The sequence below is a fragment of the Agelaius tricolor genome, unplaced genomic scaffold, assembly GCF_023055355.1.
Source record: "Agelaius tricolor isolate 1412-34295 unplaced genomic scaffold, bAgeTri1.0.p SCAF_16, whole genome shotgun sequence".
Taxonomy (NCBI): domain Eukaryota; kingdom Metazoa; phylum Chordata; class Aves; order Passeriformes; family Icteridae; genus Agelaius; species Agelaius tricolor.
In genome coordinates, this window is record NW_027269276.1 from 17,755,141 (window position 1) to 17,782,273 (window position 27,133).

A 27,133-nucleotide genomic window follows, 5' to 3' on the forward strand; every position below is an offset into this window, starting at 1 on the left:
TATTCACTATAAAAATAATGTTCTGCCCTTCATTAACAATTAACCAGCCCTCTTTGAGCCTGGTTTCCTTCTGTGAGCATCTTAGATCCTGTTCCCATTTCCCTCCAGTCCTGCCCCCAGCCCCTCTGTGCAGAGGGCACCTTGAGGAGCACAAAACACCTTTATTAGGCAGCTCACACCTGCCCCCAAGGCTCCAGAACACTGCCAGTGTTGAAGCTCCCCTGGCATCATCACCAAACCCTGTTTACTCCAGGAACCCAAACTCAGCCGTGGTTTTTCTCTCATTCATTCTCCTCACAAAGACAAACTAATTAACTGCAAGACTATGTAGGGAATCAGCCACCACAGATAAGAGCCCTCCTCCTGCCCACAAATTACTGGATTGTTTCATCTCTGCAACTTTGGGAGAAACTTCCCTGCCAAGGACTAGAGCTTGGATAATGAGACATCCAGTAATGGCAATAATCTGGCTCCCATTAGAGAAATCAATTATCTGCTGGATGAGAGTCAGCTTAACCATCATAAAAATTTAACTTGAAAGAAAGTATATGTTCACTTTATGGTATGGACTCCCTCTCAAGACTGATTGATGTGTGGTGTTCCTCAGCATTTCAACTTTAACATCACCCTCAGTTTTCATCACGAAATTTGGTGGTGTGAAAACAGTGCAAAAGTTTCTGCTGAAATGGAAAAAAAAAAATTTAAATCCCATAAATTCAAAAATTAAACTTGGAGCTTGGTTCACCCAATTAAAATGGAAGGATGACCCTGATGAACAGAGAAAAGTACTCACCATTTAGGGCACAACTCCTATAAAAAGAGTCTCACTTGGAGGCAAAAGGCATTTTAATGAGCTGCTTAGTTCACACATTCACATTTCTTGGAAGTCTCTGGCATGTGCAACTTAAAAATTACTACTGAATCTTTCAGCTTTTAGTTTGCAATTGAAATTCTGTCATCTCCTTTTGATGGGGAGTACAAGCAGTATTAAACCCCTATAGCTTATCTCTAGTACATACATTTCCTGTGTCCTTGAATCCTTAAAAGCATCCACGAGCACTTGGGACCATGAGCCAGCTGGGCTTACCTTTCCTACAGCACTGTATGAAAAACACACTGCAAAAAGAGTAAATCCTGGGCTGGGCAAAGCCTGTTCCAAACTAAAAAGCACATTTTTATTTTAGAGACCAAAAGGAAAAAAAACCCCATCCCTAAATATAAACCCTGGGCAAAACCCTACATTTTGTAACTGCCTGTCTAGGCCAAAGGCAAAGCCTCAGCTTTCTGTTTTAAAAGCCATTTTGGGGGAAAAGGATTTCTGTCCCTAAAGCAGCAGCTGGTTCCAATCCCTGTTAATATGATCCTCATTTATTAGAAACTCTGCCTGAAAGAGAAAGCTGCCTTTACAATTCCCTCAGTTCAATATCAGTTTCGACATTGTAGATATTTAAGACACTGCTGCTTAATTTAGTAACATTTTCATTATCCCCAAGGATTCCTCAAGAACATTTACAAGGAAAACCATTTGTGTGAATTCTAAGGGTTACTGATCATTTGGTTTTGTCTTTCTTAATGGGTTTTTTATAAATATATATATATATATATATATATATCTCTATCTGACAAAGAGGTTTTTTTTTTAAATTCCACATGTATCTCATCTCCCTGGCATGTGCAGTTCTGGATGTTACCTCCCAAATCCCCACACCATTCCACCATGAACACCCATCCCAAAGGATCTCATCCCTGTCCTCATTCACTCCTGCCCATCTGGGGGCTGTTCTGTAACTTTTTCAGCACCACAAAAATCCATGTGAAAGCTCTGCAGCACCTCTGTAACACAAGACAACTTTTCCAGATATAATCAGACTTGGAGCAATCTTTGTAAACTGTGCCATAACCGCACAAAAATCTTCTAATTAATCTTTCACCTTTCCAGAATTACTGAAGGTGGAATCTGGGGCTGTTTCTTCCCACACTGCACAGGTACAAATTTGCCTTTACAAATAGAGGGAATTTGCCTTTACAATTACAGAGAATTCCAGATGTTTCCTGTACAAGAACCTCACGATCAAATGTTATCAGATCTTTGGAAAAGAGACTTTGGAAGAGGAAAAGCCTCCCTTGCAGCAGGATTATCTGGGGGCTGCACACCCCATGGTGCTGGGGATGGTCCACATTTACTGCAGTTAATAATGAACCAGAGGAATCATAAAGAGGGGCTGCACATCATCCCTGGGATGATCCTGGGACCATCCCAGCCTCCTCCTGGCCACAGGGACCCACCCCACTGACCAAGGCACACCCAGCAGCTGCTCCTGCCCAGCCTGAGCCCAGGAAAGGTTGGAAATCCTCCCCAGCAGCCCTGAGCTGCCAAGTGCCCCCTGCCTGGGGGAGATCATGGCCTGGGAGGGCTCAGATCATGGCCAAGCACAGATCATGGCCTGGAGGGCTCCCCTGAGCTGCTCCTACAACACATTTGACATTTCCCTGCTCTCTGACACCCCCACAGAATGTTAAACATCTGCACTGCTACCAGAGAATGCTCCTGGAAATTCCAGCAAAGCTCACTGGTGACTTTTGGAAATGCTGCTAAAGAAAACAAATGTTGGTGCCCCCATTGAGAACCAAGGCAAGCTCTCTTCCACGTGTCAAGGGCTGGACAAATGTTCCTCCTGCTCTTAGAAAAACATCAAGACAGACCAAAAAACCTGAAAACTTACAGCAGTCCAGCTACAGTCCAGAACAAGATCTGGACACTGAGCAGGAAAAGCAGAGGCAGTTGAGCCCAAGCCCTGTGGAACAGAAATCAGGTCACAGTGTTGAACACAGGAGTGGGACCTGTGCATGATGCAAAGAACACCTTGGGGAAATTTACCTTTAGTATTAAAAATTACACCTCTGCTGAAGATGGGCTTTTCTGGTGTCCAGGTACAATGTGAACAAGTGATGTAGCCTTAAAATAACACTCCCCTGCCTTCCTCTCCCATGTCCCTGAATATCTGTGTATAACTTTTCCACCAGCAAGCCTTGCCTTGAATACAAATGTGAGAGGCAAAAATTCCCAGTTAGCTGAATTCACAAGTGAACTCCCTTCACATTAAACTACACCAAGGAGCAACAGTGAGCACTTTCAGAAAGCCTTTTCAGACCAACAGTGAAGTGCAGTGGTAGAGACCCAAGTTCCAGGGAGTTCAGCTCCTCCACCATCCCCACCAGACTCCTGCACTCTCTGCCCTTGCTTGCATCACCACAGAGAAAAGGTCTCTAATTACTCATTACATTTTCAGGGCAAGAAATAACTCCTATGAAGCCAAGGTGTTTTCCTTCCAAGAGCTTCCTGAAGCAGCACATTCTGAGACCCCAAAAAGGACAATATTTTGTCCCCCACGTGAGCCTTTGCCAAGTTCAGGTTCATGCAGCATCTCCTGAATCTCTAATTGAGGAGCAGCCCATTATCAAATACAGAGTGAGCTTAATTAGAGAGGGAAATCGATGAAGTTCATCTCAAAGGTATGAGAGAGGTCTGAGCAATTTTCAGTGATGGTTCAAATTTCTTCCCTGGAATTGTTTTCAATAATAATGAAAGCTTAATGCAAAAATAACAGTTAACCAGACATATCACTCTGCTGCTGCAGGATTTAATGTGCTTTGCAAACAGCTACAATTTCTGGGGCAGGATGGCATCAGCTTTTATCAAAGCAGCTGCCCCAGAGAACCCTGGAAAACAAGCCCAGGGTTCTTCACATTCAGGCTCTTCCCTCTGCAGCTGTCCTGGTTCTGTTTTAAAGAAAGTCTTGACTTGCCTCACACATCCTGGCACATTCTCATTTTATTTTAATAACAAGTCATATGTTAATAGATGCATAATCACAACTAGTTTTTTAAGCCAAAATCTTCAATTAAAAATTTAAAATAATTACATGCCATGAGTAATCCAAGTACTAGAGACCCCAGCAAGAGCAAAGGCAGCAGGGAAACCAAGGTGAGGCAATCCTGCCAACCCCCCCAGAACACAGCAATCACTGTTCTTGACACTGCAGGACCAGCACTCAAAAATACCCTATTTTCTGCTGGAATGAGGCTTTGCCATTGCTGTGAGCCTTGTCAGCTCTACTGAAAATATTTCCAGCACTTCCTTCTAAAGCACAAAGTGGACAATTCCATCAAAACATTTCTGCATTTGGTTTTTTCCACACAATTTGCTCTGGCAGCATGAACGAGGTCGTGATCAGCCAGTTGCCACATGCAATCTCTGATTTATCATTACAGATACCCCAAAAGAAGCTTCTTTTTTTTATTTTTAAATTTAGTTACATTCACACAGTCAGACATTTCGTGTATAATACTTAAGATACACTATCAGACACTGAATGCTGTCCTAGACAACTCAGAAGTTGATTTTCTGCTATTCCAAAAACTCACTGAAAGGCAACAACAAGCAACAGCAAAGAGCAACTCTCACTCTTCTCCCACAAACACAGGGACTTATTTATTTGAGAGGCTTCAGACCTGCCATGTCAATTTTATATGAGAATGAAAATGGATTTTTTTTTCTTTTTTTTTGGTTGATGATTTTTCTGGTTCATTATTAACTGCAGTAAATATTTCAACAGGGAGAGCAAGTCCCCCCCAGCACCAAGGCAGGCCACAGGAAGGCCCTGTGGTGACCTCACTCAGCCCCAGCCCCTGCACAAAGCCCCAGGGTGCTGGGCACAGCCATAAATTTGAAATATTGCCCAGATGAAGGCTGAACTTGTGACCTCCCCAGTATTTAACTGCCACTCTGGCTCTCCCAGGCTGAGCACATGAAATACAGTAATAACTACCTGTTTGCCCAGCTCTGCTGTCATCACTTCCCAGCCTTATCTGAGGGAAATGCTCCAGATTCTTTCATGCCTGGGGAGAGCAAAACAAATTTTTCCAGTGCTCTCAATTCATTACAGGTGTTGTAAATAACCTGGTAGCAGCACCCACAGTGAGGGGACAGCACTGTCACCACAGCCAAGACAGAGGTGACTTTTCAGCTCCAAATTCTTGCCTCCACCATGGGAAGTGTCCTGCCCTTGCTTGGCCTGGACTGTGGGGACCTGTTGGATTAAGCCCTTTTCTGACCCAGAGATGGGGCAGCTGAGAGGTGTTTTAAAAACTTTTATTCCATTTTCAGTCTCATGTGAAGGGTGAGACAATACAGATGTTATAATTCACACCACCACAATCAGAAGCCAACTATTTCCTAATTACCTTATAAGCATTTCTTGGCCTATCAGCTTTTGTCACACCATGCTGGAAATGCTTTAAAGCCAATAATCTAAAATGCATCTTTCATCTTTCTATTTCTCCAAAGTATCTGCTTTTACTTGCAAGGCCATCCTTTGAAACTTGTTTCTGGTTCCATTTCTCTCTCCACAATGTCTGTCCTATTCCATGGCATTTCTCAGTCAGCATTTCTTATCTCAGGGTGTGCATACAGATATGTGAGACTTCTGTCAGGCCCTGAGAATTCTCTACAAATCCATTTCCCACAGTGCTCCCTGCATTTGCACCCCAGGAATATTGAGGAGGTCCCTTTGCCCATTCTGTGACACTCTGGGTACAAAGGTGCCCACGTTTTGTCCATTCAGTGTTTGGCCCTACCCCAGGTGTGGGCAGGGTTATGTCCAGCTTTAGGGGATTATGGGACTGCCTCAGCCACAGCTTTCCCTGGGACATTCCCTGTTCTCTCCCACATGGAATCACTTCTCAGATGCACCAGGCAAGGGTTCAGTGTGTGACCAGTGGGTCCATGACATCTCCAGTTTACAGGTACACAGAATCCCTGAATGGTTTGGGTTAGGAGGCCCCTGACAGGTCACCACATCCACCCCTGCCATGGCAGGGCCACCTTCCACCAGCCCAGGTTGTGCCAAGCCCTGTCCAACCTGGCCTGGAACACTTTCAGGAATAGGGCAGCCAAAATGCCCTTCCAAAGGTAAGGAAATTTCTTGACTCTACCTCCCAGATACACAATGCAAATAAAGAGACTGAGGACAGAAATTTGTGTAGAATTCTTCTGGACTCTTCAGTACCTTTCCAGTCAAGTTAAAGGCCATTTTCCTGCTTCAGTCCTTCTGGGATGTATGTAGGGGAACAAATGCCAATCATTTTTAAACCCAGCATGAGGGCAATAGAGGGCTCCTCTAGCACCTCATATTTATGACACAGGGGTTCAGCTATTCTCAGGTATGTGAAACTGGTGATATCCTAAAGTGTCACCAGAAGGATCTGAGGAACTGCACTGAAGGTACCACTTCTCCCAATTGAAAATGTGCCAGAAGTAACAGAAAACACCCCAGGAACTCCCAGGACTGGTGGGTGTACAATGCCATATAAACTGGAATAAGCTTTCCCCAAGCACTCCCTAGCACCCTACACAAACCCAGGGTAAAACTCAGGTATTTTCCTGCCATGTTCCAGCACAGCCCCAGTGTGACACACCTGAGGGCACCCTCCCCCCTGGGATGGTCAGGAATTTCATCCCCACTGCCATGGAAGGAGAATTCCAATGGCCAGCACCATGCCAGAGACACTCATTTGCTGGCAGGGTTTTGTACCCTTCTCAGAGGACACAGCAAAGCTGATCAGGGAGCAAAGGGACCTTTAAGAGCATTCCTGAGTCCATGCAAACTTACAAGTGGATACAGCAGGTTGTTTCTTGTTGTTATCTTATTGCAGGGCTTCCATGCTGTTGTCTCCTATCACAAAAGTTCCAAACCTTCTTGGTGTTTCTCGTGGGCAGCTCCTCTGAGCACTGACTCTTCCTTCTCCACAAAGCAGCCACTGACTCCAGTTCCCTTCTCAACAGCTCTTTTATAGCCCTCTCTTCTCACTGCTTACAGCTGTGGCCTGGTAAAGTCAGGCCTGCTCCTAATCTTTGCTAATTGGCCCAGCTGCAACTCCTTAGGGGTCACATTACTTTCTACACTATCTTTATTTTCTTCTATTCTGTCCCCCTACAGTTTCTGCCTGCAAATTTCAGTCAGCCCCTAGCTGGTACTGCCAGGAAAGCTCAGTCAAGAGGCAGCCACAGGAACACCTCTCCAGTTCCACTGCCCTAACACTGCCAAGCAATAGCTTCACCCCCTTGGCACAGAATTCCATGTCTAAACTGCCATGAAGAAATGTTATTAGAGGAAAAATGATTGGCTGCCTGAGCACAACTCCCAGTGCAGAGTGAAACCTCTTACAAAAAACAAGGGCTTCAAGGAGAGCTGTAGAAAAATACAGTACCCAAAAATGAATCCTTTGTCTGAAATGCTGCCAGACTCATTTCCAAGAATGGCAGAAAGAACTTAAATTAAGCAAAATCATGCTGTTATTAGGTGGGGAGAGATGACAATTTCTTTGGTCTAGAAGGAAAGGATCCAGGGATCAGGTAACAGTTATTCCAGCTATTCAACCCTGCACCAAAGTACAGTAATGCAGAAATACAATTACTCCCTACAATGACCTCCCAAGGAAAGTAGAATTAAGATTAGAACTAAGAAGTAAAATCAGAAATGTCATATCTGAAATGCACTCTGTGGAATCTTTAATATATTTAATACTCAAGCATAAAGGATTTTCTTTCCAGTGCCAGGTGTGTAACAAAACATCAGCATGGAAAGTCTGGCAGAACATTCTAAATCTTCACAACCAAATGAAGAAATCCTTGACAATGGTTCAGATAAGGAGCAAAAAAGTTGTCCCAGTTCACTTTCATCCCAGGTGACCTGGCTGGATGTGCTGCACTAAGGCTCCTCTCAGCTTTACCCACAACCTGCTTAATTGCATCATATCATTAATGTTATTAATTGCTGTCACTGCCCATAAAACACAAAGCCAATTCTGTAAAATAGAGAGGCTGGAACTGAATTAAACACAGCACACATGAGCTGTTTGAAGCCATAGTAAAGTGTTCTGAAGCCTGAAGTTTGGAGGTATTTCCCAAGCCAGAGCACCAAATCTTTATTCTTTTGGCCAAAGATACAAGGTAAGAAAAATGTGAGGTTTTTTATGTGTGACCAGATAGAGTCTGAGTGCTTCCTTTTGGTCAGAAAACCCTTCCTTTTGTTTATAGAAAACCCTTCATTAATGGATGTTCAGTGAATAAATTTCTCCCCTCAGAATTACTTTTTAGATCAACTTTGTAGCACCACAGTCCACACTAAACCAAGTCAGGTAAGCTCTTATAAGGACCCTGCACATGCCATGGAACTCCAGAGAAAGAACTGGAAACTCCTGCTAGGGTCCAATCAATAAAAAAGAGATTTCCTCATGGAGTGTAAGAAAGGCATGGAAGGCAAGCTTTCACCTCAATTCTTTCCCCCTCCTTACCAAGTCTATTTTCTTTGCTTACCCAGTTTGCTTTATTTACCTTTTTATGCATAGTAAGATGCTTTTTACAACTACATTATCAATATTTCAGTACTTTTTCTAGTAAAAATAGCTTGCAAGAGTAAGCAAAACAGTTAAACACACAATAAACCAGCATATTACCAAATATCTCTGCTTTTATCTTCTCTCAAGCTCAATGAAAACAACAATGTACTTAAGGATTATGAAAAATGCATTAGAGATGTCCTTTCCAAAGACAGCCAGGTTGCAGGAGCACAGGTTGACTTTCAGATGGGATCAGCCACTCTGTGGCCTTGGCCCTCCTTCAGCTCCATGACATCAACCACACTTGATAGATAGAGCAGCTTTGAAGCACCCACAGGTTGTATTATAGAAGCCCATTGCTCATTTGGCTATTTAGGAAATCATAAGCAGTTTGGAAATAAATCAGAGTAACAATATTTATAACAGGACTGGAGGGGGCTCGGTTTTTAAGAGGGCACAGAAGTGATCACAGAATAAACTTAGATATGTAGGTCTTTAGGTCTGTGGAGAAGTGTTCTCTGTGCAAATGGAAACCTCTGACCCACCTTGCACTGCCAGCTCTGCCTGAGCCTCCAGGGTGTCATTGCCGCTCTCAGCGATGCAGGTGAAGGTCCCGGCGTCCGCCTCGGTCACATCCCGGATCTCCAGCACCCCCCCTGGCAGCAGCTGGAACCGGCCAGACCTGCGACACAGGACACACAGGGTCACACAGGGTCACACAGGGACACACAGGGACACTGCCTCAGACCTGCGACACAGGACACACAGGGTCACACAGGGACACACAGGGACACAGCCTCAGACCTGCGACACAGGACACACAGGGTCACACAGGGTCACACAGGGTCACACAGGGACACTGCAGGGACACTGCATCGGAGCTGGGACACAGGGTCACACAGGGTCACTACAGGGACACTGCCTCAGACCTGCGACACAGGACACACAGGGTCACACAGGGTCACTGCAGGGACACTGCATCGGAGCTGGGACACAGGGACACACAGGGACACACAGGGTCACTGCAGGGTCACTGCAGGGTCACTGCAGGGACACTGCCTCAGACCTGCGACACAGGACACACAGGGTCACACAGGGACACAGCCTCAGACCTGCGACACAGGACACACAGGGTCACACAGGGTCACACAGGGTCACTGCAGGGACACTGCATCGGAGCTGGGACACAGGGTCACACAGGGTCACTGCAGGGACACTGCCTCAGACCTGCGGCACAGGACACACAGGGTCACACAGGGTCACACAGGGACACTGCCTCAGACCTGCGACACAGGACACACAGGGTCACACAGGGTCACTGCAGGGACACTGCCTCAGACCTGCGACACAGGACACACAGGGTCACACAGGGTCACTGCAGGGACACTGCCTCAGACCTGCGGCACAGGGACACACAGGGTCACTGCAGGGACACAGCATCGGAGCTGTGACACAGGGACACACAGGGACACTGCAGGGACACTGCAGGGACACTGCAGGGACACAGCCTCAGAGCTGTGAGACAGGGTCACACAGGGTCACTGCAGGGACACTGCAGGGACACTGCCTCAGAGTTGCAACACAGGGACACACAGGGACACAGCCTCAGAGCTGTGACACAGGGACACACAGGGTCACTGGAGGGACACTGCAGAGACACTGCAGGGACACAGCCTCAGAGCTGGGACACAGGGACACACAGGGTCATTCCGTGGGTCACTGCAGGGACATGGCCTTAGACCTGCAACACAGGGACAGGGTCACTCCAGGGACATTCCATGGGTCACCCCATGGGTCACTCCAGGGACACAGCCTCAGAGCTGCACACAAAGGGACAGGGACATTCCATGGACCATTCCAGGGACATTCCATGGACATGGCCTCACACCTGCACACACAAGGACAGGGTGGTTCCATGGGTCATTCCATGGGTCATTCCATAGACATGGCCTTGGCCATAGCCCAGGTCCCTGGGATACCCTGGCCAGACCTGCACACACAGGGACAGGGTCATTCCATAGGTCATTCCATGAGTCATTCCATGGACATGGCCTTGGCCATAGCCCAGGTCCCTGGGATACCCTGGCCAGACCTGCACACACAGGGACAGGGTCATTCCATGGGTCATTCCATGGACACAGCCCCAGAGCTGCACACACAGGGACATGGTCATTCCATGGGTCATTCCATGGACACAGCCCCAGAGCTGCACACACAGGGACAGGGTCATTCCATGGGTCATTCCATGGGTCTTTCCATGGACATGGCCTTGGCAATAGCCCAGGTCCCTGGGATACCCTGGCCAGACCTGCACACACAGGGACAGGGTCATTCCATGGACACCACCCAGTGTGGGACACAGAGGAGTTATAATTACACCACACTGAAAATTAGGTTCAACCCTATCAATTCCACAAGAGCAGCTCATCTTTTTGCACTTGCAGCTTCACATGTTCTTAATTAAATGTGACCCAAGGTATTTAGTCAAGAGCAGCCAGAACTGAAGAAAAATGAGGTATTGTAATCACATCATTAAGATAAAGGCATTTTGCAGCTCCAGCTGGAATGACTGACTGCTTGGAAAGCTGAGGGAAGTACAACAGGAGAGACTGTACAACACAAGGACAGCAGTGCCCATTACACAATGTACAGGAACTGAATTCTGTGAGAAGGTAAGGCATCCCTCAGAGATGGAATACTTCAGGATAAGATAGAGGTTATAAGAAATTCAAAATACAGACTCATCAGGTGACAAAGGGTCTGTACAGAACCTCCTCCTCTGACTTGCAAAGGGCAGGGAAGGGTTTCTAACCCAGCCCTTACAGCCTGTCTGCTTTTGCTGCTAAATGGGGCAGGTAAAGGTGGCACCTCATGCTCAGTGCAGCACCCTCAGCCTCCAGCCACATCCTCCTCCCCTGCAGCCATCACTGGCCTTCACCTGATACAAATTTGTATATGATTTTTCCAAGTTCCTTCAACACCTAAGTTCCCACACGAAATACCCAATAAACTTTCCAATAAAATACCAAGAACCCCAAGCCAGGACAAGTTGTGCCTGGATGCTTATGTTTATGCAAATAAGAATGCCAGAGCCATTTTTATTTGCAGCTGGAAAAGGAAGACTGGGGAAAAGGGAAGGGAACCTGGTGGCTTCCTGCCTGGCACTCTCAAGGGCAGGAAGGAACTGAATTCTGTCAATATATGAGCATTACAACAATTGCCTTTCTTGGTCTCTATTTGGAATGAATGGCCAATGGACAAAAATCAACCTCAGTGCTTTCTCCATTTGAAATTTTCCTAGAATTACATCAGTAGGACCAATCCTGACCTTCTTGGACAGGTAAATTGTTGGGACACAGAGTTTTGCCTCATCTCACTATTATTTATCAGATAAATACTGATTTATGATCCTACTGTAACTGCTGAGCAAATCATTTAAAAGCAGAGCAAACAAAACCATAAGTGGCATTAAGAGTTAAAAGCATCCAAAGAGATGTCCCCGTCCAGGTGCTCTGTAAGGAAAGCCACACTGCTCCCATGAGAAACACCAGGACTACAGAAAGGCTGCCTTGGAAGAAGTGCAGGGAATTTGAGTGAAGATATGAGTTTGAAAAATCATATTAAGAGCTTCCCAAATGCTGGGAAAAATGTGCCAGGCTTGCGTGGGAATGGCACATCAGACAGGCTCCAAAAGCAGGCCTGAAGAAAAACACCAGGGTAAGACAAGCCTGGACCTTGACACATCCATCCATGAAATTTTCAACCTTCTTTTATTATGTAAAAGAGCTGCTTTGGCTTTTTGTTCTAGCAGCAGGGAATGTGCTGAGGGCTGGGATGAAAGCAGGGAGCTGGATCTGCCAGGGACAGCAGCACAGGGAGCAGGGAAGGAGCTGTGCCCTAAGAACTGCCACTGTCACATCCTGAAGGGATGATCCAAGGCCAGCAGCGTGTCTGTGGCATTTTGAGGACATGAATGTCCTTTCCAGGAGATCTGTTCTTACCCTCTGAAAGCAACACGTGCCTTAGGGTGCTCCTTTCCCACTGCCAGCCTCTGGAAAAGTTACTGACAGCAGTTCAGATGTTATTAAAACTATTGAAAACTATTCCTCCTTGTCACTTCAGCTTGTCCTAGGGGATCTCACAAACTACTTGCAGCATCAGAATATTTGTGGGAATTCAGCCACCTCAACATGTGCCATGTTTTTATTCCCTTTGATTATTTTCCTCCAGAAAGCCCAGAGTTGAGTTCAATTTCCCAATAGGTGATTTAGTGGAAGTTTAATGGAAGAAAACAATCTGCCAGACTCCTTGGTGATTCCCTCTGTATCAATCAGCTGTGGAAAAATTCTGGACTTAAAGCAAAGCTGCTTTTATAATAAAGCAAAACATCTTAATTTTGTAAGGACAATGAAGCATTTTCACAAAAGAGTGAGGCAATCGGATTTCAGACACTGGAGACAAAGAATCAGCTTAATAGAAAAGTGATAACATAATTTAAAGTGTCATTAAAAACAACAAAGATTGATCACTCAGATGTCAGGGAAGAGGAAAATCAAATTCCAGCCTTTTATATGCATTCCATCCAGCCCTCACTTGCACCCCATAACATACAATTACTGAGCTACTCTGGATGCCTCACTCACAGGCTCTTTGTGTTTCATTATCACAAAATATAGTGAGCCTTTATTAATTTACTGTAGTCAAACTGTCAGTTATACCCTGAGGTTTGGGCTTTTCTTCCCTCTTTTAAATTACTATTCCCCAAACATCTTATAATCTATTTGCTGTCTCAGTAAGTACAGCAGATAAAATTAGACAGTAAATTAGATTATTTTGTGGGATCTACTACCAGCAAAATCTCCATAATTACTCTGCTATGCTTAACCTTTCCTGAGCTGGGCAAGTGTAATTCACTTGGTACCAATCACTCAGAACCCTGCAAACAGAAATGTGCAATAATGGGAATCTCTCACATTAGTGGGAAGCACTAAGGAACACCCTGCATTAGGGATGTGGATGTGATCCTACAATCACAGACTTCCTAGAGCAGAAATGAACATGGCACAAGTGCCCTCAGCTGTCATCCCCTCACTGCAGGCAAGTGTTACATGTACAACCATGTTTCTGCAGCAATTTTTCAATTACACGAAATTTTGCTAAGCTGAACAGCAAAAAGCTGCAGCAGAGCTTGCTGGACTTTACAGACATTAAAATGTCACTGCTCAAGTCCTTTCAGTGGCTTAATTTCAGATGAACCATCTCATCTACTGCAGTTTTCCCAGAACCTGTGGCACCTGCATTTGTTCCTTCTCCACAGACTTTCCAGGATAAATGAAGATACAATATATGCTGGTGGAGCACACACTGCAAACTTCTCAGAGCAGATCATCTTCCAGACACTTCTCTGTGCCTGTGTCCCAAGCTCTGGGGACAAATCCACCTGGGCAGCCACCTGGAACTTCCCTTCCCAAGTGAGGAATTGCCAAAAGCACCAAGTGACTCCTGCACTTGCTGAAGAACAGACCCTTCACACAGCAGGATCCTCAGCCAGAATGGGGACTGAAATAAAACATATTCAGGGTAAAAAAGGCTCCAAGTTGGTTCAAACCTGAAGAGCCACTCACACCTCCATTCTAACCTTTTGCACCAGGCAATGTTGGAGATTTCACTTTGGGAAGTTTTCCATAAAGGGCCTAAGATTTATTCCAATAACTTCCCACTTCAGAGCCTTCCCTGCTTCCTTCCATTTCCCTCAGCATTCTCCACATTCCTGGCAGAGACAGCACTGACTTGGGGTCCATGGAGCCAATCCAGCTGGAAAAGCAGGAGGATATTCCAGTGCAGAGCCCATGGATGACACCTGTCCATGTGCCACCTGCCACCATGGCTCACACACGAGGCTGGAGCCTCCCCTTGGTTTTGGGAGCTCCTAGAGCAGGTTTAGTCTGTTCCTTTCTTTACAGACAGTGGAGATTTGGGAACACTCTAAAATATGAAGATCCCAAGCTGGAGCAGTGAACCAATTCAAGGAAAGCTTCTTAGTCTTTAGGGGCATTCCTTATGGAGAACCAAGAAGTCAGCAGTCTCTCCATCAGAGTTCTTTGAAAATCCTCAAGTTAGTGAGTTCAGAAGGACTCCTTGGAGTTCTAAGAGCCTTGTTCCAATGGAAACTTGGAGCACTGAGTTAACTTCCATTTCTCACCCAACACCCAAAGCTTCCTCCTCTCACTCTCTAATTAATTTGGAAAATATTTTATCACAGCAACTAATTTCACAATATATTGCATTACAGGCTGTCTGAACAACTGCCAAGGCTGCCATCACTCAAGTTTACTCATATTTATCCATTAACATAAATCTTATTGCAGTCTTCAACAAATAATTCATCAAATTTAATCTCCTTCCCTTTTCTCCAGATCTTATAACAAATATTTAATACCAAAACCCCACCACTCCCTATCCTTAAAATTCATCTATTTTCCTATAAATACAGGCTCCCATCCATATTCTCCTTAGGAATACAACTTGAAAGGCAAACATTCTATTTGGTATTAATTAATTACCACAGTTATGACAAAAGTAAAATAAGGTTTTGTGTAAAACCCTTTAACAAGGGGTCAAAATTAGGGATAACCTCCCCATGCTGTCTGAGTTTTGTTTCTTAAGGGCAGACACACACACAGAAATGTCCCATTATACATGGCTATACCTACATATATGTATGGTAATGTTTGGGGTGGGGGTGTGCATAAACAAACCTGGGATTTCAGAGCTTTTCCCAGGCAGAAAGGACATGAAAACCTGCCCAGATGAAAAGAATCAGTTTTTTCTTGGGATAAAGAAAATCCATGCTAAGAAAGTCGTACTTTTATATCAAAAGGGGATTTTAATACAAATTAAATGTGATTTAATTTGTAATTACATTAACAGACCATGCATAACAAGCTAAGGTAGCTATTTAGCAACAGTAACTGCAGGCTTTTCTCCAACAAAGAATCTTAATTTCTGGAGATTTTCCAGTTATTCTATTCACACCAATAACACAATAGCTGGGGGGTAAATGGAGTTTAAGAGGTCTCTGTTCTCAGCTCTTTGAATCCCTGCCCTGTTCAGCCACAGTCACAAGCAGCAGACTTGGGAGCTTTGGCTCAGTTTGATCACTTGAAGGAACAATGAAAAAAGTTTACCCCACAGAGGGGAAAAAGATCAAATTTCTACCTTTACCTACCTTAAAAAACTCAAGCCCACAATGAGCACATGTTTCACTTTAAGGAAAGAGCTAAGTGTTGCAAAAAGTCAACTGGAACCCACTCTTGTAACAAAAGGCAAACCACTAAAAACTAATGTTAAATATTCTGAAAAATCAGGTTAGACTTGGTTCAAATTGTGTACATTTGAAGTTCAAGTATATTTACTAATGTTATGCTCCACCCCTCCAGAACAATTTCTCACTCTGAGTTCTGAGAAAAAGAAAATACCTGTGAAGCCCTGAGAAGTTATCATGGTAACCTCAGAGAATGAGGGAAGCAAATTCCAAAGGGAATTAACAGTACTGTATTCAGTGGTGGGAAAATCTGGGCTTTATGTCTCAAAAATCAAGAAAATAAAAGGAGAGCTTTAACCTCCCTGTGCCCTGAATGTGCCACAACCTAGAGAAGGACAGGGCATCAAAACTTCCCAAAGATGTGACATGACATCACTTTACATACAAGAACAACAAATTCAGCTCTTGCCAGGCACATTTATTCTGCCATTTCACCCCATTTGATTGTGCTGCTCTAATGAGTCTGCACCAGCTTTTGTAGGGGAGTGAGTTCTTATATTTCTAAAACCCCCTGAATTTAAATCATGTGCCTTCACACTGACACAGCACCATCTCTCAGGGGCTGTTTGTCATTTCCCACAGCAGCCTCCCATCAAAGACAGTTCAAATTACCAGCCCCTGGATTCTTTTAATTTAAGAGTTGCCAAAAGAGAGATATATTATATCCCTGGTGCTGCAGAGACTTGAGCATTGTTCTGGCTGCTTTCTGTGTCACAATTTACCTCTCCTTGTTCCATGATTAACTTGGCTCCCCATTAATCTCACTGCTGACTTTGAGGGACATGGAAAACATTCAAATAACTGTGTGAAATCCTGGTTCTAGGAAGCATGTTCATTACACAGACAAAAATGGCCTTGATAAGATTTGTTCTGCTACTTTAATTTCCTATCACATTATCCTGACTATGCCAGCAATGACAATGTATAAGTTCTCACTCTATACATCTCTGAAAGCTCACTGATTTTTTTGCCATCATGCCTGCAGTTTTATCATTCTATTTTAATGAGAAAATGTGTCATTTTGCTTTAAACACTTATTCTTCCATTCCTGTGGGACATTCTGACACAGAGTGGACATTTCCACTGCAGAAAGAATGAGTTCAGGGCCTCATACTCAGAATACCCCAAGTCATCCTCCTTTTCCTGCAGTGTCCTTATTCCCTCAATTGTTGCTTCTACTCCAGTGCCAGTCTACAAATAATCCATTCTTAATAACCTCCCTGTTTCAGACAAGATTTCTTGGCTTCAAACAGCTGCAAAAAAATACCTTGAAACTGGTTCCAAAGTCTCCCTTATCCCAAGACTGAGCCTTGAGCATGTGAGCTCAGGCTGTGCTCTGCAGGTTCCACGCCCAAAGGAAGGCACACACCAGCCCAAAGGCTGCCTCCAGCTGGATTGCTGCCATCAGCCAGGGCCAGGGCTGGCACAGCCGGTACTCACCCATCGCTGGGGAGCTCCTCCCCGTTCCGTGTCCACCTGACCAGGGGAGGAGGGAAGGCGGCGGCCACGCAGGGGAACAGGGCGCTCTGCCCGGCCAGGCGGCTCAGGGATGAGGGCGGCTTCAGCAGCGCCAGCTTCTGGGGCTCCTCCGCATCTGCAACAGGACAGCACACAGCTGGCACCGGGGGCAAACTCATGGTAAAAGCCACCAGAAACCCGCGGAACCAAAATCCAACCAGCCAAACAAAATCACAAATGAAACTTCCCATTCCTTTCCTGCCCCTCCGGAGGATTCCATCCCCGCCTCACCCACAGCCTCTCCCAGCCTGGTTTCCATTTCCTCCAGACATGCAAAGTGATTCCCCACTTTTGGGATTCTCACTCTTCCAGCTCCCTGGGAAACTATTCCAGCTCAAAAGTACAGCTCTGAAACTGGAACTTCCACCAGGTAGCAGAGATTTAGGAAAGAAAGGAGCAGGTTTGAGTTTGTCCAGCAAGCCTTGGGCTTCATCAGGGAGCCTCCTGAGGAAGTGCTTTTACACGTTGGAAAATTAAATTATCGCAGCAGTGACTGACCCCAGGTAAAATACAACAACCAAGGAATGTACATGCTGAACAACACAAAAAAATGCCCCACTGCAGCTCTCCATCCTTATGAAAACAGGGAATCCTCTGAAGTGGTTCTACATTGGATTAGGCTGAGTGGGGTTTGTTCCCTTTTCTTCCCACCCTTAAGAAGAAGAGGAGGCACTGACATGTTTACTCAGTCCCTACTACAGGGTGTACCCTCTGTGTGTGCCCTGCACTGTGCCCAGATGAAGTGAGCTCTACAGAGCAGCTGCACTTGGGGCTCACCCTGCATTGCCAGCACTCTGAGGGCTGTTTGAAGGTGTTATGGCAGCAAAGCTCCACACCTGGACAAAACCCCAAATTATTTCTGGCCCTCTAAAATGGGGACAGAGTATTCTGTACCTACTCTACTCCTGCTCCCTGAATGAAGCACCCTCTGTGTCTCATCACACACATCTTTGGCTGCTCTCTCACTCACTTGGACCTGAGGTGATACTCACAGGGATTTCAGGGAGTTGTTGTTTTGGTGTTCTTCAGCTCAAAACAGTAAAAATAAAACTGAGTGTTCACAGCACTGAGCTCAGGGCACACATGAGCCCCAAGGCACAACACCAGGAGGTGCCAGGACACTTGGGGGAAGCAGAACAGGTGGAAATGCCATGTGGGAGCTGGCACAGGCAGAGGCAGCCAAGCTCTGAGCAGTCCTGGATCAGCCAGCCCCATCCCTGCAGCTCTGCCCACATTCCTGGCAGGAACTGCTCTGCCTGCCCTGCTGTGCGTGGGGAAGAAGTGCCAGGGACCTGGAGCAGCCCATGGAGCAGCCAGGCTGCAGAGCAGGGGTCCAACTCCTCCAGGCAGCCATCCCTACACTGCCAGGAGCCAGGGTGATTCCCTGCAGACACAACTGCCACTGCTCCAAGCTCCCAGGAGGGGGGAGTTCAGCTCCCAGGTAAAAGGAAACTGGATCCCAAAGCTAAGTGCCATTTTTCCCTTGCAGTCCTTGTTTGAAAGCACCCACTGTGAAGTGGCAGAGCTCAGAAATGCATCTCTCTGCTCAGTGGCAGCCTGGTATCAGCCAAAGCAGAACGTTTAAGCAGCAGAACACTGTCTGAGGATGTCAGTCCCTGGGATGCAGGAGTGTGCTGGGTGTGCTTCAAAGCCTGGGAAGCACTGCTGGGGTTCACTGTCAGCCCCACATCAGATAACCATTTAAATGAGGAATAAAGTGAATAAAGAACAGATTAATCCAAATCCTTCTTTCAAATACTTCTCAGGCCAAACAATCAATTATGGGGCTGCTCAAGACTAAGGGAGCTTTCCCTTCAACAGCTTAATCCCACTTTCTAAAAAAGGGGATTTTACCAAACTTCACCATCAATACTTTTGGATTCATGATGGAGCAAAGAAACAGCATCATTTAAATTCCCTAACACAGCTCTATTTCATCACTTTCAGCAAAACATTACAAAAGCAAGTAAACTACAGCTGCAGCCAAAAAGGATTCAAAAGATCAGTGTAATACAGAAGTTTTCAAGAAATCTTCAGTATCCAAAAAAAAAAAAAATCAGCAAAATCCTCAGCATTTGAAGGGCTGCAGAAACATGAAGGCAATATAAACTACAGGAATTCAATCAATCTTTTCCTAAAGGGCTTTTCTTCAAGCCCTGTATCCTTAGTTGGAGAGGCCAAAGAACTGAATGGAACAGTCCTACTTTAAGGATGATTCATTTCCAACACCCCAATTTCAAAAGAGAGCTGTAACTGTACAAACTGGGGTATTTTACAGAATAATTTAGTATTCTAAGTAGAGAAGGGCCAAGAAACAGAGTTATTCCTTGAAAGGGACCCCTGGAGGTGCCCCCAGGTGCCTCAAGTCCACCTGCTCCAGGTGAGGCCAACCCCAGCATTGTCCAGCCTAACCCTGAGAGATTGCCAGGATGGAACTCATCAAGTCCCTCCAGCAGCTCTCCAAGAGTAACAACTGAATGAGAATTCCAACATGGAGAATTCCAATCCGGAAGAGACAGCTCTGGGAACAATTAAGGAAGCCCTTAGGAAACACAGCCTCTATTTCCCTAGTTTGGGAAAGCACAACCCACATTCCTGTCCTATTTTTGGTCACTTTTCAAACCTTTGGATTAAAACAGCTGGTGGTGTCACTGGGAACAGAACACACTGAATGTGCCAACAGTTTACATCAGCACTGGACTTCTGTTCTAACAAAAATATCTCAACATTTCAGCACAACAGGCAAAGCTGAACCTTCCAAAATAAAATGTCACCTCCTCTGAGGGTTGGAGACTTCCCAAAAGGTCTCATTGCTTAGACAATCAGTTTCCAGAATACTGGGACAATTAAAAGCACCTCAGCTAAAGTATCCCAAGAGCAACAGACTAAGCACCAATTTCTTTGTGAAGCTTCCACAGGGTTTGAAACATGGGATTCAACATGAGAAACTTAGAAATCCCCAAACTTTTATACTCACAGAAACAGTCAATTCCCATTTTGTATCATGTCACAATGGAAGTATATTATTGGGGTTTTATTTTAAGAAATCTTTCCACAAAATGTCTTAAAAGCTGAACCATTAAATATGGGAAGGCAGCCTGTGAGTGTCTCCAGCCTGTTTCCAACCACTGTGAAAAGCTCAGGGCCTGTGGACAAAGACCCTGAGTTGAAGACTCCCCCAAAGGTCCCAATGTTTAGATGGTCAGAACTTCCTGAATATGGGAAGAATTAAAACCACCTGAGCTTAAGCATCCCAAGAGTGACAGACTAAGCACCAATTTCTTTGCAAAGCTTCCACAAGGTTTGAAACATGGGATTCAACCTGAAAAAAATGTACAAGTCCCCAAACACTTCTACTCAAAGGAAGAGTTGGTTCCCCCTTTGTAACACATCCCAATGGAAGTGTATTACTGGCAGCTTTTAATTTTTTTCCCCAAAATGCCTTAAAAGCTGAAGAGGAAAGCAGCCTGAGAGTGTCTCCAGTGCCCAGCCCTGAAGAGCTCAGGGCCTGGAGCAGCTCAGTGCAGAGAGCAGCAGTGGCAACCTACAGTAAAGGCAGGGCTACCCCAATGATGGGGAGGAAGTGATGCATCTGACTCCATGGATCTCAGAGGGCCAATTAATTACTGTATTATACTGTATTATTCTATACTATAGAATCACTATACTATACTACACTGTATTATATTACATTACACTATGTATATTTATATATATATTGTATAAACATTATACTATACATATATATTACACTATATTGCCTTACTATTATACTATACTATATTACACTGTATTATATTATATCATACTATGTATATCATATATATTATATATAATATCTATAAAAATACATATTATATATACACATTATACTATACATATATAATATACATATATATTACACTATATTACCTAACTATTATACTGTACTATATTACACTGTATTACATTATATCATACTATGTATATCATATATATTATATATAATATATATAAAAATACATATTATATATACACATTATACTATACATATATATTACACTATATTACATTACTATTATACTACACTATATTACACTATATTACTTTATACTATGTATGTCATATAAATTATATATAATATATATAAATACATATAATATATAAAATATATATTATATATACACACATTATACTATACATATTTATTACACCATATTACATTACATTATGTATATTATATATTATATATAATATATTAAAAATATATATTATATATATATAATATATACAAACATTATACTATACATATATATTACACTATATTACATTACTATTATACTATACTATATCACACTATATTACATTACATCTAAACTGAATCTGCACAAGCACCCAACTCAACTGCCCAAAAATCTTGTGACTCTCTGCTGACTGACAGCCTGCTTGGCCCTGACAGGCCAAAGAAACAAACCACCCTCACTTTGGGTTAACAATCTCCATATTGCATTCAACTTTGGCACAATACAGGAGCAGCCAATGAGATAAGAATTGTTTTATTCATTCTTTTCTCTGCATCTCTGTCACTGTGATGTTTTCTGAAAAATCCCTTCGCTGGGATTTCTTCTCCTGGGAAGTTGAGAAGCCTCAGAGAAAAATGTAGATGATAATTATCTGATTGCTTCTCCTGTGTTTGCTGCTTTGGAATGTGGTCTGGAGGTTGTTTACCAACAGGTGCATGTTTGATTGGTTCCATGTGAATTGTTTTAACTTAATGACCAATCACAGCCAGCTGTGTCAGACTCTGAGGAGTCAGTTACAAGCTTTCATTATCATTCTTGTTAAGCCTTCTGATGTATCCTTTCTTTTTCTTCAGTATAGTTTTAGTATAGCATTCTTTAAATATAATATGTAGAAGCCCTGGGGGGACATCTCCTAAGTTACACCCCATTGGCTCCTTCCCCTGTTCCTATGTCTGAATATAGGTGTTCCTGAGCCACTCCCTCCCACTTCCCTGACTGGCCCTTATCCTTGTACTGCCCACTTGCTAACTCTGAAATCTGATTCTCTCTAATATCATCCTAATCATTAAGAAGCTATGAACCAGCTTGAACCTTTCAAGCTAAAGAAAGAGGACTCTCCCCCTCTTTAATGCTATGCCTCAACTAAACCCCAGCCCCTGATTTTTTATCATGCTTACTTCATGACTCACCTTCTCCTTAACCATCCAACCTAAACTCCTGTTGTTGGGATGGATAAACCCCCATCTAACAAACCACCTATCACCCCAAGGAGACCAAGGGCAGCCAGGAGGCCCCTGGGGGAGAGAGCTGGACCTTGGGGGGTGTGTGGGTGTGGAACTGGAACATCTCACCACACAGCTGAATTCAACATCTGTGGATATTATGCAAAGGCCCTTTTTGCTTCTTTACCTTGCACTTTACTAGCAGCAATTCAGGCTGCAACAATAATAGAATACCATCAAGTAAGAAATCAGCCTTCTGAGAACACGGAGCCAGACTCTCATCTCTTCCCTCATCCTGGGGACCCTCACAAAGAGCACGCTTCTCTCGGGTTCAGAGAAAGGACCCCGGGTACCTGGCAGGACTCTGAGCTCGGCCTCGTCGCTGTACTTGGGGGTGCCGGGGGTGTCGAGCAGGCAGCGGTAGAGCCCCGCGTCGCTGTCCGAGGCGTTGCTGAGCAGCAGGGCCCCCCCGGGCAGCTGCAGCAGGCGCGGCTCCGGGGGCAGCGCCTGCCGCTCGCGCTCCCAGCGCAGCAGCGGCGCCAGCTCGGCCGTCACCTCGCAGCCCAGCACGGCGCTGCCCCCGCGGCGCACCCAGGTGGGCTCCGGCTGGCTCGTGAACCTGGGCAGACCTGCGGGCAAAGGAAAGGAATAACGGGTTGGAGATGTGCTGAGCAGGGCAACAAAGACTGCAAGTTCAAGTCAAGACTCAAGAATGGAGTTTTGGAAAAGTTAAGATGTCGTTGTGAAAAACACCGATCATTTGTTTTTCAAATGGTAAAAGTTTAATAGTAATATAATGGTTATAAAAATAGGAATATAATTAGAGTAATAATAATTTGGACAATTTGAATTAGGACAATATGAGACAATAGAGACAAAGAGTTAAGGACATCCAGGTACCTTTTCTGGGCAGCACAGGCCCAAAAAAGGCCCCACGTTAACAGAGGATTAACCCTTAAACACAACAGCCTGTTGCATATTCATACACCTCATCCATGATGCATAAATTCCATTCAAACACAGCATTCTGTCTGGGCAGTGTCAGCTTCTTCATCTTAATCCTAAAGGCATCATCCTACCTGAGCAAGGAGGAAGAAGTTTATTTCCCCTGACAATGGAGCAATAAATTCTCTTTCTCTGAAAGATTTGGTGTCCTGTGGCTGCTCTCTCAGTGCGAGTCTTTTTTTAGAAAAAAAAGTATCCTACATAGCATAGTTTCTATTTTAACATTATGTTATAACCTAAAACTACATTTAACACACTACTTAAGAGAATTAATACAGCATAACTTTCTAACACAACACATATAATATTCATTTTAATATTTGTGAAAAGCCAATCAAAAAATACACATTTTTCACATCACTATAGGACACGAAATAACACGACGTGGACATGTTGCTGCTCTCAAGGTAAAAAGGGAAGTTTATTTTCTGACTCCAACATTTATAATTTTCTAAAAGTGACAGTGGATTGGAGGGTGAAAGTGCCACCTCTCCAATGACACTGGACAAACCAACAGTCCAGCAAACTTCTCCTCCTCCATAAAGGAATGCAAAACAATGAGTTATTTACAGAAAGTGTGTGAGAAAGCTCGTTACAAGAATGTAAACATCAGAAGGCTTAGAAAATCTTAAAAAATCAGGGCGACATTAAGATGCCCTCCAACTCTTAAAAAACCTTAACAGCTGACAGGACAATCCTAAACATGGATGGTGTAAAGGCAAACAGACCAAATAATCACAGAATCCTGGAATGGTTTGGCTTGGAAGGGACCTTAAGGCTCATTCAGTCCCACCCCTGCCATGGACAGGGACACCTTCCACTACCCCAAGGTGCTCCAAGCCCTGTCCAGCCTGGGACACTTCAGGGATGGAACAGCCACAGCTCCTCCAACGCAGCCTATAAAACACCTTCACTTACCCAAAAGCCTCAGTACAGGGCCACAAGGTAAACACTGAGATAAATATTTGTGTATGAACATTCCCAGTGTGCCTGAGACTGGAGTTTCTCCAGGGCACACCACAGAGCTGACCCAGCAGTGCTGCACAACCTGTGTCACCTTTTCCATAAAAATGTTCTCCAGAAACGCCCAGAGCCCATTTAATGGCTTCACAGCTGGGCTGGGGAAGCCAAACCTTGGAGGAGTTGTGGGAAGAGCTGGGGACACAGCTGGAGCCACAGCTGAGGCAGCCAGTGAAGCTGGGACACATCCAGGACAGGGAATAGCACAGGACAGCAGTGAGGGAAGGGTGAGGTACAATCCAGGAGTGGGCAGGTCAGAGGAGGAGGAGGGAGAGGAGGAAGGGCAGCTTTGGCTGTCACCCTGGGAAACCAGGGTAGAGCATGAGCCTGAAAAATTGGGAATGAAGGCAGGGAGTTGAACATGGAAATGGGGAGCAGGCAGGGAGAGCACTTTAGTTTGGTTTTTTCTTACCACTCAAATGACTTTAGTTGTCAAGAAATTAAATTAATTTTCCACAAGTCAAGGTTGTTCTGCCATTACAGTAACTGGGAGTGATCCCATCTTGACTCAGTCACTTTAATCTCATTTCCTCTCCATCCTGCTGAGGAGCAGAGTGAGGGCACAGCTGGATGGGCAGGCAGCCACAGTCACCCCACTCTAAGCATTCTGCACAGGAAATGATCAAATCTGCCACAGTTCAACCTCTATTTTCACAAGTCTCACTTAATACCTATCACAAATGCACTGGGAATGCACCAGTAGAAGGACTGATCCTACAGGATAGCAGACTGAATCCTAACAGAGGAGGATTCATATATCCTAACATTTAGGATTAGGATTTATATATCCTGACATGCAAATCACTTCTGTCCTGTCAAGTGCCTTCCATAATCCTGTACAGCTCATCTCCAACTGTTACAGATTTTCTTCCCTCTCTGAGTCCCACCTGGGGACTCCTTCCAGAACTTCATTCCTCCAAGAAACTTTGTTTCTAGTTTCCCCTCCCAGAGTACTTCCAACCAACTTGCAGTCCTTTGATCTTGACCTTGTTTTGGTATTATTTTGCATCTTTGATATTTATCCATCAGTCCCTCCAAGGTATTCCCACGAACAAAAAATCCAACTTCTTTCTTTCAACTTTCCTTCTGCTTAATGAAGCTACAATCTTTAGTTTCTCTCCCTCAATCCCCAAACACCCATTGACCTTTAAAGATGCAGAATGCTGGGATAATTTTGGAAGGAAGGGACCCAGGCAGAGCAGAATCAGCTACAAGGTCAGAGCTGGTAACTTGGGGATTTGTCCAGTCAGACCTCAAAAATCCCCAAGGGGTGGAGACTGCACAACCTTTGGGCAACCTCTTCCACCCCATGGAGCAGAGCTCCCTCTTTGAACCCAGCCAGAACCTCCCTTGCTCCAACTGACCCCAATGCCTCCTGCTCTCCCACCAAGCACCCCTGGCAGAAACACAAACTCCAGTGCCCAGAGTCATTTAAGATCACACACATCCACAGAAATATTACAAAACTGCTTCTCTGCCTATTGAAAGGATCTTCCCAAAGATGGAACCATCTCAGAGGCTCTGCACAGCCCATCCTAGAAGCCAAGGGACCTTTCCCAGCCCTGAATCCCCCCTCCCTCTGTCCCAGCACAATCCCAAGGTAGCTGTGCACCTGCCTGATCTGCACACTGTGCTCACAAGTTCCATCATTAGGCAGTCTGGAGCATTACTTAATTCTTCCTGTGAGACCATGGAGGCCACAGCAAGGGTACCAAGGTCTCCTCCTCTGCCACACTCACTAATTCAGTGGGTAAATAAGTTGTTCTTACAGCTGATGAGGCTGTTAACCCTGAGCCTCTGAACTCCAGGCTCTGAAGCATCTGTCCTTTCTGAAAATCTCCTTCTTGACAGAACCCATTATATGTTCATAATTACCTCTGATTCTTATCTCTCTCAATATTCTCATTTACTAAGAGAGCATATGAAGCATATGAAGCCAGTTCTTTCCCCATCCTGGGAGGGAATCCTGGGTCTCCTCCTTTAGCCAGGTGACCCTGTGACACTTCTGTTTTCACCTCACCTTTGCCATCTCTGCTCCCAGCAGCTCCCACTGGTACAGCCCCACCCTGCCTACTTCAGGCACAAGCAGGAAAGTTCCTGGAGGACTGAAGCCCTGCAATTTCTCACATACAGCTCAAATATCCTTTAATTTTAATCCCTGACAAGTGCTGTTCATTTCCTGGACAGGACAGACCTTGTGCCTTCTGTTGTGTGCAGGTGCTCCACTGAGGTTAAATAAGCTTTATTCAAGATGGTTTCATTACTCACTGGAAATGAAATTACAGTTCATTTTCCAAGTCATCTTAAATGCCACTAAAACCTGTATTTCGTCATAGTCCTGTGTGGTTTTAAAATATACATTTCAACCTAGCCTATAATTTTGTCCTAAAGAGTAATTTTCTCTTATTCTACAATTATTGGCAATTTGCACTGCTTAAAAGCCTCCACTGTGGAGGAGGACCCTTTGCTTCAGCTAACAAACAACCACAAAACAATCATGATGCATTACAAAAAGCACTCCAAACCCAGGCTTTAATTGCTATTAATTTGCAGATCTGTTTATAAATCCAGGAGCAGGTCCCAGAATGCTGGCACACCTCCTGCAGCAGTGAGCCACTAGAAAATATCCCTTCATCTCCCAG

At 44.6% G+C, this 27,133-nt stretch overlaps 1 protein-coding gene across 8 annotated transcripts in view; it reads right to left on the reverse strand.

The window, feature by feature from the left end:
* NEO1 (neogenin 1) overlaps positions 1-27,133 on the reverse strand; it is a 181,581-nt gene that overhangs the window by 87,943 nt on the left and 66,505 nt on the right. For all 8 annotated transcript variants that reach the window (XM_071441906.1, XM_071441903.1, XM_071441902.1 and 5 more), the window contains exons 3-5: positions 22,820-23,095; positions 17,165-17,318; positions 8,946-9,082 (exon numbers count right to left, since the gene is read on the reverse strand). In XM_071441906.1, coding sequence (XP_071298007.1) covers positions 8,946-9,082; positions 17,165-17,318; positions 22,820-23,095 — 567 coding nt within the window. The remainder of the gene's footprint in view (positions 1-8,945; positions 9,083-17,164; positions 17,319-22,819; positions 23,096-27,133) is intronic.